General features: G+C 40.9%; 1 protein-coding gene across 5 annotated transcripts in view; it reads left to right on the plus strand.

Annotated features, from left to right (window-relative positions):
• The window catches only part of POPDC1 (popeye domain cAMP effector 1), a 135,913-nt gene that overhangs the window by 60,587 nt on the left and 62,473 nt on the right, over window positions 1-12,853 (plus strand). For all 5 annotated transcript variants that reach the window (XM_072141878.1, XM_072141877.1, XM_072141876.1 and 2 more), the window contains one exon: window positions 1,828-1,952. In XM_072141878.1, the coding sequence (XP_071997979.1) occupies window positions 1,828-1,952 (125 nt within the window). The remainder of the gene's footprint in view (window positions 1-1,827; window positions 1,953-12,853) is intronic.

Raw genomic sequence — 12,853 nt, forward strand, 5'->3', positions numbered from 1 at the left:
TGAGCTGGACCGCAGAGTGAAGGCAAAGGGCCAAGAAGAATTGGTTGCTACGCTAGATGACCTGGCCTCCACAGTCACCAGACCTGAACCCATTCGAGATGATTTGGGGTGAGCTGGACCGCAGAGTGAAGGCAAAGGGCCAAGAAGTGCTAAGCATCTCTGGGAACTCCTTCAAGACTGTTGAAAGACCATTTTAGGGGACTACCTCTTGAAGCTTATCAAGAGATTGCCAAGAGTGTGCAAAGCGCTAATGAAAGCAAAAGGTGGCTACTTTGAAGAACCTAGAATACCAGACATATTTTCAGTTGTTTCACACTTAAGTACACCTGTTAAGTATAAAAACTTTTGCCCAACTTTCACTAAGAAAAATAAAGCAATTCTCTCATTTACTATAATTTGCTATCTGCAGGTGTTTAGCTTGCCCCCCAAGCACAGGACCTGTATTAATGTCACAAGCATGTGACTCATCACATGCTTCAAATTTTACAATTACAAACCTGATGTCCTCTTCTGGCTTCAGTGGGTTGAGCTGATGTCACAAGCAGGAAGTGCCCACCTACTGTATATCAGAATTAGGTGAATCTGAATCTAATTTTATACATACCAGATATATCTCAGGCTAGGAAGAAGCCAGCAGCATGATGCAGGTATCTTTGGAATTTTATAAAAGGCTCTCTCCAGCTGTGCTAACGCAATTTTTTGTCATTAACTTTACAGTTACGCTTTAAGTATATAATTCCGCATGTGTTAATTCATAGGTTTGATGCCTTCAGTGTGAATCTACAATTTTTATAGTTAGGAAAACTATATACACTATATATATATACACACACACACACACACACACACATATATTTACAGCCCCCCAAGTAACACATACATAAATATATACATCATCCTGAACAATTACAAAATAATAAAACATCCTGTGTGCTCCACGGTCTATAGCAGAGCAGAGAATGTATTGTTACCTCACTCTGGCATAGACACAAGTCCACTGGCTACCACCTGGTTCTCTAAGCCAGCTTCTGTTTTAATAGCCTTTTCAGAAAAGCAGGGAACCAGACTAGCAAACTTAGGGGCCCTTTAAGGGCAAAGTGATGGGATGTGCCCCGAGAACCCACCACATAATCTGGCCCTGATGTGCAAGATCAATCAGTACTCCATTTACTTATGGGGAGCTGTAAGACACTTCTGTGCCATAGGGCAGATTTTTTTCTGGGAAAATCTGTTAAAAGAATTTAAAGGACTCGCTCAATTGTTAAGACAAAAATAGACAATTTCCTCAAAAGTTTTTTTCTTTATACTTGGTAGTGTCAGATTCTGCCACTGTTTACACAACCTCAGGTTCTATAATTGTGAATAAAATCCACTTGTTGAGTTCAAAAAAATCACAGCAAGACAGAAGTATGGTATAATATCTCTCTCTGGAGAACTGATGCTATGCAAGGCTAGGCACATGTGAAATGCTTTATTTGCATTACAAAGGATTTATAAAGAATCTTTCAGTGGTGGGACCTGGGCTTGGTTAGTTTGGGATAAAAAAGTAATGTCCATAGTTCATTGGTTAGTAAATTATCAAATGCACATCGCAGAAACAAAGAACGTCTCTTTCCCTGGAATAGGGGGTATTGTAAATCACTTGTGGCATATGTAAACATCAACCCAGGGAGTCTTGCATTCCTTGACGTGATCAGCTTCATCCATAGTCAACAGTCTTAGTTTCAGCATTCAGCAAGCATATAAAATAAAAGCATTTTCATTAATCATACAGCAACACTTCACAGTAAAGTCTTTTTGAAAGTAAAGTATTTTTGTTTTCTATAGGTTGTTCTTTCTTCATCCTCTGGGCTACTCTTTATCGATGTGCTTTGGACATTATGATATGGAATGCTGCTTTTCTGGTTATCAATTTTATGCACTTTGTTTACCTAGTGTATAAAAAAAGACCTGTAAGTACCATGCAAATGTATTTATATCACTTTTTGTAATTTGAATTACCCAATTAAAATTTATGTTCAATTCATATTTTTTCATAGAATATCTGTTTATGCAGAGAATAGGAAACCATTCAATTTTCTAATATACATTGTTTAAAATGTGTAGTACCAGTGCAATAAACCCCTGTTTGGGGAAAAAATGTACAGCCCACATACACTGCTCAAACATGGACCACAGTGTCTCAGCGGCTGCAAAGGGAGAGCGTGTGACTGTAGTGCAGTACATAATATCAAACAAACAATCTCATGTAAGTGTCCCCTTGTCATACAATGAGATAAAAGTTTAAAAAAAGACGTGTAAAAGTTTAAAAAAGTGTAAAAAATTGTACCAAAAAAAAACAACTCACACAAAAATGACCACGTCTTTAAAAAGAAATTTGTAAAAACGCACAAATTTTGTAAGCTGAAAATTTTTTTTAGTAAAAGAAAAGTCAGATTTGCTTTCTTTTTTGACCTTGTAAGCCCTTAAAGGAAACCTACCACTTACAAGTGGTAGGTTTAGACACATATACATGGCACCAGCTCAGGGTGAGCTGGTGCCAGAGCATATTTTTTGTTAGGGGAACAAAGCCCCTATCGCCTTTTTATAAGTTATATTAACTTATAACTCGGCGCACCGCACTTGGGCACGGCGCACCATGCGCGTGCCCGTGCGTTTGCCGGATTCTAACATGCGGGAGAGGCGGTGACGTCACCGACCTCCCCGGCACACGCGTGCCTGTGCAACTTAGCACGGGGAAACAGGCCGTGCTAAGTTGCGCAGGCGCACGTGTGCCGGAGAGCTCGGTGACGTCACCGGCTCTCCAGCACTTTAGAATCCGGCGCACGCACGGGCACGCGCATGGTGCGCCGCGCCCAAGTGCGGTGCGCCGAGTTATAAGTTAATATAACTTATAAAACGGCGATAGGGGCTTTGTTCCCCTAACAAAAATATGCTCTGGCACCAGCTCACCCTGAGCTGGTGCCATGTATATGTGTCTAAACCTACCACTTTTAAGTGGTAGGTTTCCTTTTAAGACCTTCTGTGTTGGCCACCATGATTTTCCCCGTCATGTGGATCATGTGACAGCCGGGATCATGGTAGTCGCAATCCCTGCTGTTTAACCTTTAAGTGCCATGATCAGCACCTAAAGGTGTCGCCCCCATCTCCTCCTAGGGATTGGCCCCTCTGCACAGAGTATGGGGGTGCTGATTGTCTCCACGCCAACCCTGGGGTCCAATGAAGGACCCCAGAGCTGCCTTACATGACTGCCTGCTGGGTTGGACCCAGCAGTGCAGGTGTCAGTATATGCATTTGCATAGGCTGACTGGTATAATACACTACTATATATCATTATGGCAGTGTATTAATTTGAACAAGTGATAAGATGATCACTTGTTCAAGTCCCAGAAGGCAACAAAATAAGTGTAACAAAAATAAAAACATTTTAATAATAATTTTTTTTAAAGTCCTCTAAATGCCCAATATCAAATTCCCAAGCATAATAAAATGTGAAAATCCACCCACAAACGGCAGATTAGGTATAATCAACCTGTACAATAAAATAAAATCATTACTGAACCCCTATGGTGAATGCATTAAAAAAAACAAAAACAGCAAAAAATATGACCAACATAAAAGTTATCAAAAAGTCTCATTTACCCCTGCTTTATACCATCAAAAAGTACAACTCTTCACGGAAAAAATAAGTTTAACCCCTAAATGACGCAAGGCTTTTTTGCTAATTTCTTGCTCTCCACCTTCAAAAATCCATAACTTTTCAATTTTTCCGTGTGCAGAGCTGTGTGAGGGCTTATTTTATGCGTAACAAATTTTACTTCTCCGTCGCATTATTTATTATTCCAGGGATTTTTCTCTCCAAGTAAGTTTTTTATTCTGTAGAACATAAAAAAATCTATATAAATGGGATATCGCTGTAACGGTAATGACCCATGGAACATAAATAACATGTAATCTATGGTTTTTGGTGTATAAAACACAAAAAAAATAAAATCAATTACTGGATAGATTTTTTTGCACCCCCTCCCAAAAAAATGCTAATAAAGGTTAAACAGGGTATTGCGCCTCCAAATTTAGTGTTACCGCAATCCTTGAGGGGTCTAGTTTATAAAATAGGTGCCCTCTTTGGAGGTTTTTACTGCCCCACTATCTTAGGGGTTCAACAATTTGGATTTGCGATTACTTGTGGGATATTACTTCATTCAGGGGAAACTATGGGGTGCCTTTACTTCTATAACCCCTTTTAAAAATAAAAGTTTAGGGGCCAAAGCAAGGTTTTTTTGGATAAAGATTTTCACTTGCACAAGCCAATTTAAATGCTTTCTATAAAACATTTGTGGTGGTAAAACGCTGAACAACCTTTCTAAATTCTCCGGTTGGCATAGTTTCCAAAATCATTGATAGTTTCCACGATCATTTATAGGGTGGGGTCACTGTAATTGTAGCTCAAAAACTTTTCAATTGTATAATCTCACCTGAAAAAGCGCTGTAAAACTCTGCCCTCTAAAAGCTCAATGGCTCCTTCCGATCTGCGCTCTGCTGTGGGTCCCTGTTGGGTATCACCCTACTCTCGTTTTATCCAGAATGAACATGTACATTTTAGGCCAAAATAATCATTTTATTGTCAAATTTAAAAAATATTAAATAGAACTATTTTGTTAATTATTGTGAGGCTAAAAGGGTAAACAAGCTTACCAAAGGCTGCTTTGAATACTTTGAGTGGTCCAGTTTTAAAAATGTAGGGAGTTTCTAATAAATAGAACTTTAAAAACCCTTATAAAGATGAATCGTTCTCTAAAAAAAATTGAATCTGAAATTAACTTAAAAATGGGGCAAATCGCTGTTTAAACTGTAAGCCTCCGAACGTCCTAATAAAATAAACATATAAAAGAATTATGTCCACATAAAGAAGACACATGGTTAATGTTATTTAGCAACCAATTTGGGCGGTTAGATTAACTGTATGAGTATAACATTTAGAAATCAGGAAATCTCAACTTTTTAGCAAATTTCTATTTTTTTTTTTTATATAAAGTCCAAAAATGTTAACTACAATATAGCATTAATTGAAGTACAACATGTCATGAAACAATGTGTTTGAAAATAAACTCCATGAGATAATGGTTTCGTGAAACGGGCAGATTTGGAAAAACGGCTTTGTCCTAAACGTGAAGATGAGCTATGGCCTTAAGGGTTTAAATATACTGCAAAGAATAAAAGTTCACCAGTAGGGCATATGATATCCAAAATTGTACTATTAAAAACTACATTTGCCCCCCCCCCTCCAAAAAAAAACAAAAACAAAACAAGACCCCATACAGCTATAGTGACAGAAAAATATAAAAATTATAGGATTTGATGAAAAACACTGAAAAATAGCCTGGGCATTGACTTGGAAAACAAGTGCGCAGATAAGGAGTTACCGTAAGTAGTTTTAATTAAAATAATTTTTAGGATGCAAATTGTATTCAGACAATGTTAACTATTTTATCACTGGCAATTTTTCACTGTTTACTGTTCCGTATTACTGTTTGGAGTTTTCCAGGAAATTGTAGCAGATTACATAAATATTTAATGATGCATCTATTTCATAAGTCAAGTAACACGCAGTTTCACTTCAGTGTCCTTGCTGTCAACCCCTAATGTCAAAACTGAATTACAAAAAGTCCCAGTAGTGGGTAATGAACGAAATTTCAATCTGTGCTCTACTTTTAAGATTCACTTTAAGGGGACCTGCCGGCTCTATGGACATGTCAGTCTTGGTAAACATTTGTTTTCCATTTACTGCAGAATTGCTGAAGAATATCCTATATGAATTTTCTATAGCTGTATATTGTTCTGTTCATCTGTTATTGCTCCTAGAAATGTATGATGATAAATGATAATACTGACAATAGTTACTTGCTTGGATCAGTGCTTTTATTGCCAGACTGTGTACAGTATAGACAGTTTCACAGGATAAAAGGTAATACCCGGATGTCAAATTATAGATGCCTTTCTAAGACGAATAACAGAGGAACAATCTAGATTTATAAAACAGGATTCACCAAAATTGTTGTTTTATTGAAAATTCAACATTTGGTATTATTATATAATGGTCATCAATGGGAACTCAGTGGTGGTCTGACACTTACATTAGAGTATATAGAGGTGGAAGGAGCAGTCTTTGAATTTTATGTTAGCACGCACACATTTAATATTTTGGTCAGTGTCATATGCCAAATAATGCCATGTGAAAGTGGTAAAAGTTGCATGCAATGTAAAAAGAAAAAAAGTTCCTACAGTACCATGTTTCACCAAATATAATCTCTAGCATGATTTTTTAGTCTTTGCCATCCTGAAAATAAGCCCTCGTTAAAACCACTATATCTTCTGAAACCTGGCATCTAGAAACACATTTCAGTTTTTTTAAATAGGAGAATCTCTCCTCAAGGATCTTTTTTCAGTCGGGAGTGTAATTTTCATATATAGCTCCCACTCCCTATTGTAACTTTAACACTGGATATATCTGTATCTGTGGAACTAAATTTGATATAAAAGGGGAGATTTTCCTCTGTAAAATGACACTAGAACTGTGTCTGCCACCTCCAGTCTAACAGGTAAAGGGAGGAAGGGAAGAGAGAGCTTCAAAGGAGAATGAGCTGGCATGTGCTGAAAAAAGCTATTGCGAAGCGAATTGCGCAAAACACATGTTGGGGCTGGCTCTCACTACCTCTGGTTGGTAATCTGTATTCATGTAGTTACTGGTCTCCTATTTTCCAGCTCCCCACTCTTTGTTTTTTTCCCCCCTAGGTGGGCTTCAGTGGGGCATACGAACACTAATCTTACAGCTATTATAGCTTGTATTTTTTTTAAATTGTTTTACTTTTTATATATAGGATTCATAAAATGGCAGACATTGCCCTGGTATCTGTTGTTACTCCAAATATGTCTGTCATATTTTATATTTAGTTTACACAATAAAGATTACAGGCTTATACCTTATTTTGTGTTATTTGACTACTCTGTGTAAACTAAGAGAGGTCTTTTTGGTGTTCTATATGTGGGGTGTCTGTGCTAAGCCCAGCTCTTTCATCCCACCATACATAGGTGCACTATTCTTTAAAAGGGGTAAAATAATGAATAAATGATAATGCTGAATGAACCAGACACTATCTATATATGCCAAAGTGTGATGGCCCTGACTGAATAGATGGATTTTAGGGCACATTTGAAACTTTGGTATTTGGGTATTAGTCTGATAGGTCGGGGTGGTACATTCTAGAGGATTGTTGCAGTTCATAAGAAATCCTAAAGACGTGAGTAGTAGGTTTGAATAAAAGAGAATATTCTCAGATAAGTCGGTCTCGAAGAGCACTGGTTGGGTAATAAACTGAGATTAGGAAAAAGAGGTAGGTTGGTAGGTGCACCACAGTGGAAAGGTTTGTGGATGATGGTGATTAGTGTGAATTAATATTGGATGGTGATGGGCCGCCAGTGCAGTGGGACAGACTGAAGGCATCTGTCTAGCGTCTGGCTTGATAGATGGCTGCTGTGTTAAAGATAGATTGCAGAAGTGAGAGTTTAGTAAGGCCATTTCCTAGGGAGTTACAGTTAAGACAATTGAGTCCTCAGAGAGGTTTTAGAAGTTTTTGTGGTTATATTTTGGTTAGAAGGGGTAGATTCTGGAAATGTTTATGAGATGTATGTGAAAGGAGCAAGCAAGTTACTGTATGTAAATGCAAATGAGAGGTCCAGAACCACCCCAAGCCTGTGGGCTTGCTGCCTCAGAGTTATGGAGATACCACTGATGGAAATAAAGATGTCAGAGTTTGGTTTGGTAGTAGATAGTGGAGTGAACTGAAGATCAATTTCAGAAAGATTAAGATTCAGGAAGATAGAAGACTTGATTTTAGAGCAAGCTCACAATCACTAGTGTTCAGTAATAATGCAGTTGTGATGCTCCAATTCAAAATTATCTATTCGGGTATCAGCTGAAAACATACTTTGGTTTGGTTTTGTCCAGGGTGGAAGTATAGAGGGTAAATTGCAGAGATCCTAGGACAGAGCCGTAAGGAACCTAAGACAGTAAGAGGAAGAGGAGAAAGTGGATCCAGATATATAGAGACACATTTGCTAAGGACCTTGCACCAGTTTTCTGTCCGGACTTTGCACATTCTTTTATGTGCAAACTACTTGCACATGTGTCTGCTCCACATATGTGGCGCACGTGACCCTTTTGTGTTGCAACTGCACTATTCTTCACGAGACACAAATTTATGCAGTGAAATGAACGTTCTGGTGCACAGTCGGAGTGTGCACCTAATTTAACATGCAAGTGCAACAAGCGCCAGATTCATGAAAAACGTGTGCCACAATTCATGACTCTGGCGCCCCTTGCACACTACACTACATTTGGTAAATGTGCTATATACACATTTAGGAAGAGATTCATATGTAGGCAGAGGTTTTTCACAGACGTCTGTGTGTTGGACTGGCGGGTCTCCAACAGTCTGATGCCTTGAAAGGCATTTAACACCCCACATACACTGGACTATACGAGTATCAGCTGTGTGTGCTTTGTTCTAATAGACTGCACCAGATGCAATTTCCTCCTTTTTGCGATGTTTTTGCACAGGAAATTCACAGGCAATTGAAAATGATATTTTAAAAATCCAACACCGACCAGACTGCAATTTGTAAACCAGCAACATGCGGCCTGCTGACAGAGTGCAATTAGCAGCATTGGTACATTAAATCATGCAGAAGAGGCAGTCAATCCCAAAAATTCAGGGCACATCTGTGCAAGTGGCACGGGTGTCCCTGTGATCCATGCGCCGGATCGCAGACACAAGGCACACCCGTGCCCCTCTCCATGGCGGCGCGGCTCCCCCGGACCTCACTTACCTTCCCACGATATGGTTCCGGTCCTTAGTAGGCTGCGCTCGCACACTGGCACTCAGAGATTTCAAGGGCCAACGTGCCGCTGATTGAGGAAACTGGGAAGTGTCGGCGCCAAAGTCCGGCTGTCCCCAAGATTTCCTGCCGGATCTTCAAGCCATTTCCAGTGAAGCGAAAGCCCTCCTGCGCCCCTGTTCCTGCGCCCCTGTGTTCATGTGTATATGTTCCGTGCTCCTTTATTCCAATTCCTGCGTTCCCTTGTTCCTCTTCCGTGCTCCTGTGTTCCCATTCCTGCGTTCCCTTGTTCCTCTTCCGTGCTCCTGTGTTCCCATTCCCATCTACCTGGACCTTCTGTTGCTGACCTATAATTTGACTTTGACCTTGCATCTCTGCTGCCTTCCCTCACTGCCCGCTTGAGCCTGACCACAATATTGTCTTCTGTTGAGGTACCTCATCCTTGGCTGCCACCGCGAGCTAGTCGCACCCGTGGAACAACCTGGTGTCACCCCGCTGCAGCAAGACCATCCCGACTTGTGGCATTTTCTGGTGAAGACCAGGTGCCACTTAGACTCTGGTCCCGGGTGTCAACTAGTACCATCTCCCGCAGTTGTCCAGAGGGTCCACTGATCCAGAACCCTGACCGCAAGTACCAAACCTAAATTCCCCCTCCACTCCCGCAACAACCCTACAAGCTGCCCCTACATGGATTTGAGATATCCCAGATGTTTGAATTATCACATTACGTACAAGATGGGTTCCATAGGTTTGTTCATAAGTTGAATTTGTATGTAAATCGAAACTGTAAATATTTTTGCCCCAGTGACAATTGGAGTTTCAAAATATTTTGCTGTAATGGGACCAATGATTATCAATAAAACATCATTAGAGACACTTTACAGCTGATCATTGCAGTCTGGAACTATAGTAAAGCATCCAGAGAGCTTCACCAGAGGTCACAGTGGGCATGGGGGTCCGTCTGTAACTAGGGGTCATCTGTAAGTTGGGTGTCCTTAAGTAGGGGACTGCCTCTATACATGCTTTATATAAATTGTCTGTTCACATATGCAATTTGTATGGACTGTGTTGGTATTTGTATAATGCATGTCCATAATGTGATTTATTTCCATATGTTGCCGGAAATTAGGTCATGGAAATCAAATGAGGCATGGTTGCCCAGGTGTTAACGGGGTTTTAAAAGTTTGTTTTATACAGAAGGCAGCCAGACCATGATTAACCCTTCACACTCTGCGGTGGATGAAGGGTGTGTGAAGAGGGCTCACGGGCTGAGCCCTCTTCATACAGAGATGGACTTTGCTGCATATTACAGCAAAGACCCATTGCTATCACCCGAGGTCGGTGCTTGCACCAATCGCGGATGTCAACCTTTTCTCTGCCGCCGGCAAAGTCGCCGGTGGCACTTAAATGATGGCACCACATGGGCGCCGCCCTGTTTCTGACGATCGTCGCTTCCCCTAAATGTTACACAGTGTTCAAAATGGTAGCAATGAAAACTTCGCCTCATTTCGCACAAAATCAGAAGCAAAACATTTTGGCAAAAACATTTTTTTCGTTTTCATACACATTCGTGTATTTTTGAAAATGTATTAAAACGCAATAAAACCTGTATACATTTGGTATCACCACTGTCGTACCAAACCAAAGAATAAAGGAGAGGTGTTATTTGGAGAGCAGAGTAAAAATTGTAAAAACTGGGCCCACAAGAACGTGACGCACATGCTTTTTTTTTTTTTCAACTTTTCCACATTTGGAATTTTTTTCCTGCTTCCCAATACACGGCATGGAATAATAAAAAAAACATCACGGGAAAGTAAAATTTGTTACGCACAAAATAAGCCCTCGTACAGCTCTGTACACGTAAAAATGAAAAAGTTATGGATTTTTGAAGGTGGAGAGCGAGAAATGAGCGCATAAAACCCTGCGTCCTTAAGCGGTTAAGAGAAGCATACAAAGGGCCCAAAACGCATAGGCCGTATCGCTAATATTGGATGTATATGAATTTTAACAAGATGGATTAAAGAATGAATTTGGAGTGCTGGAAGACTTTGATTTTTCTTATTTGTGACCATATCCAATGCAGAGGATTTCTTCCTCGTCTCAGATTAGTCTGGCAGGCCCGATCTCTCATAAACCAATTCTAACGCTGGGTTATAAGGTTATGTACAGTGAGGTACTCCAGGATAGCATCTCTAACAAAACCCTCAAATATTTTCCCCACCACAGAAGTTAGACTCACAAATCTGTAGTTTCCGGGATTGCTTTTTGATCCATTTTTGTTTATTGGTACAACATTTGCTATGCGCCAGTCCTGTGGAACATAACCAGTCCTCAGTGAATCTTCAAATATTAAAAATAACGGTTTGTCTATAACGGTACATAGTTCATGCAGAACCCGGGGGTGTACGCCATCTGGCACCGATGACTTATCTATACTGTATTAGTGTTTGAGAGGTACTTCTTCCTGGATTAAACTGTTGACATTCCAAAGAGAATTTACATCAATCCTCATCATGTCTTCCACCAGGGAATTTTCCTGAGTAAGGCTGCATGCACACTGCCGTGAGCCCGCCGCACCGTAGCACGGCAGGCACACGGCAGCGCGGGGAGAGGAGGAGGAGGTGAGCGCAGCTCACCCCCGCCCCTCTCCATAGCGATGCATGGCCGCGGCGCCGTAATACGGGAAAAGATAGGACATGTCCTATCTTTTCCCGGGCTACGGAGCGGTACGGTGCCGCACGTGTGCTGCACCGTACCGCTGCCGTAGGGCGCCGCGAGCCCATAGAAGTGTGTTTGGGGGACGTATATCGGCCGTATATACGTCGGCCGTATATACGTCCCCCATACTGTAGTGTGAATGCAGCCTAAAGACAGTTGCGAAGGCGACATTCAGTAGATTGGCCCTTTCCTCATCTCCTTCCACCATGACCCCCATGTTATTCCTAAGAGGGCACACGCTGTTTTTAGTTTCTTATCATTTATATACTTGAAAAATTATTTGGGATTATTTTGTTCTCCCTGGAAGTAAGTCTCAGTCTCTATTTTTGAGGCCTTCATCTGCTTTTTACAGGATTTATTTTTCGCCCTATAATCCTGTAATGCCTCATAGCTACCTTCGCATTTTAGCACCTTAAACATGTTTTCTTTCTAGCTTATTGCTTTCCTTTCAAGACTCCACCCATAGGGACTCCACATTTTTATTTATGTCACCGATGCATCTCGCATGACAGGCTTGAGGCAAGAATTCAAATATAAACAAACCCCTATTCCTTTTTTATTTATACGATAATTTCCAAAGACTATAACCATCTATAGTAACAGCCCAGTCATAGCTGATATCTCGCTGATACCCACTATATCATACTTGCACTCCAACATTAAGAGTTCCAGTTCCTCCATTTTGTTTGTGAGGCTTCTGGCATTTGCGTACATACACTTTATATGGTGGTTCCTATTCCTTTTGTTCTTATTCCCCAATCTTATTCCAGCACCCCTTCCTCCCCCTGGTCTATGACTCTTCCCAGCTCTCTATCTACACTGTCTTTTTGCCCTGCTCAAGTGTAGTTGCCCTCCCCCAAGTCTCTCCAGTTTAAACACTCCTCCGAACTTCTAGCCTTTTTTTCCCCCAAAACAGCTGCACCCTCCCCATTGAGGTGCAGCCCATCCCTACTGTAGAGCCTGTAGACGTCATCCCAGTTCTCCATGAACCCAAAGCCCTCCTACACCAACTTTTGAGCCACTTATTTACCTCCCTGATCTCCAACTGCCTTTATTGTGTGGTACAGGTAGTATTTCAGAGAAAACTACCTTTTGATGCCCTTTTCCTGAGCTTATGGCCTCCTACCTCTCATTTGTCATTAGTGCCAATGTGGACCATGACCACTGGTTCCTCACCAGCCCCTCCCAGTAACCTGTCAACCTGATCCGCAACATGCCGAACTCGAGCACCTGGCAAACA

This window comes from Engystomops pustulosus, chromosome 3 (assembly GCF_040894005.1).
Source record: "Engystomops pustulosus chromosome 3, aEngPut4.maternal, whole genome shotgun sequence".
NCBI lineage: Eukaryota > Metazoa > Chordata > Amphibia > Anura > Leptodactylidae > Engystomops > Engystomops pustulosus.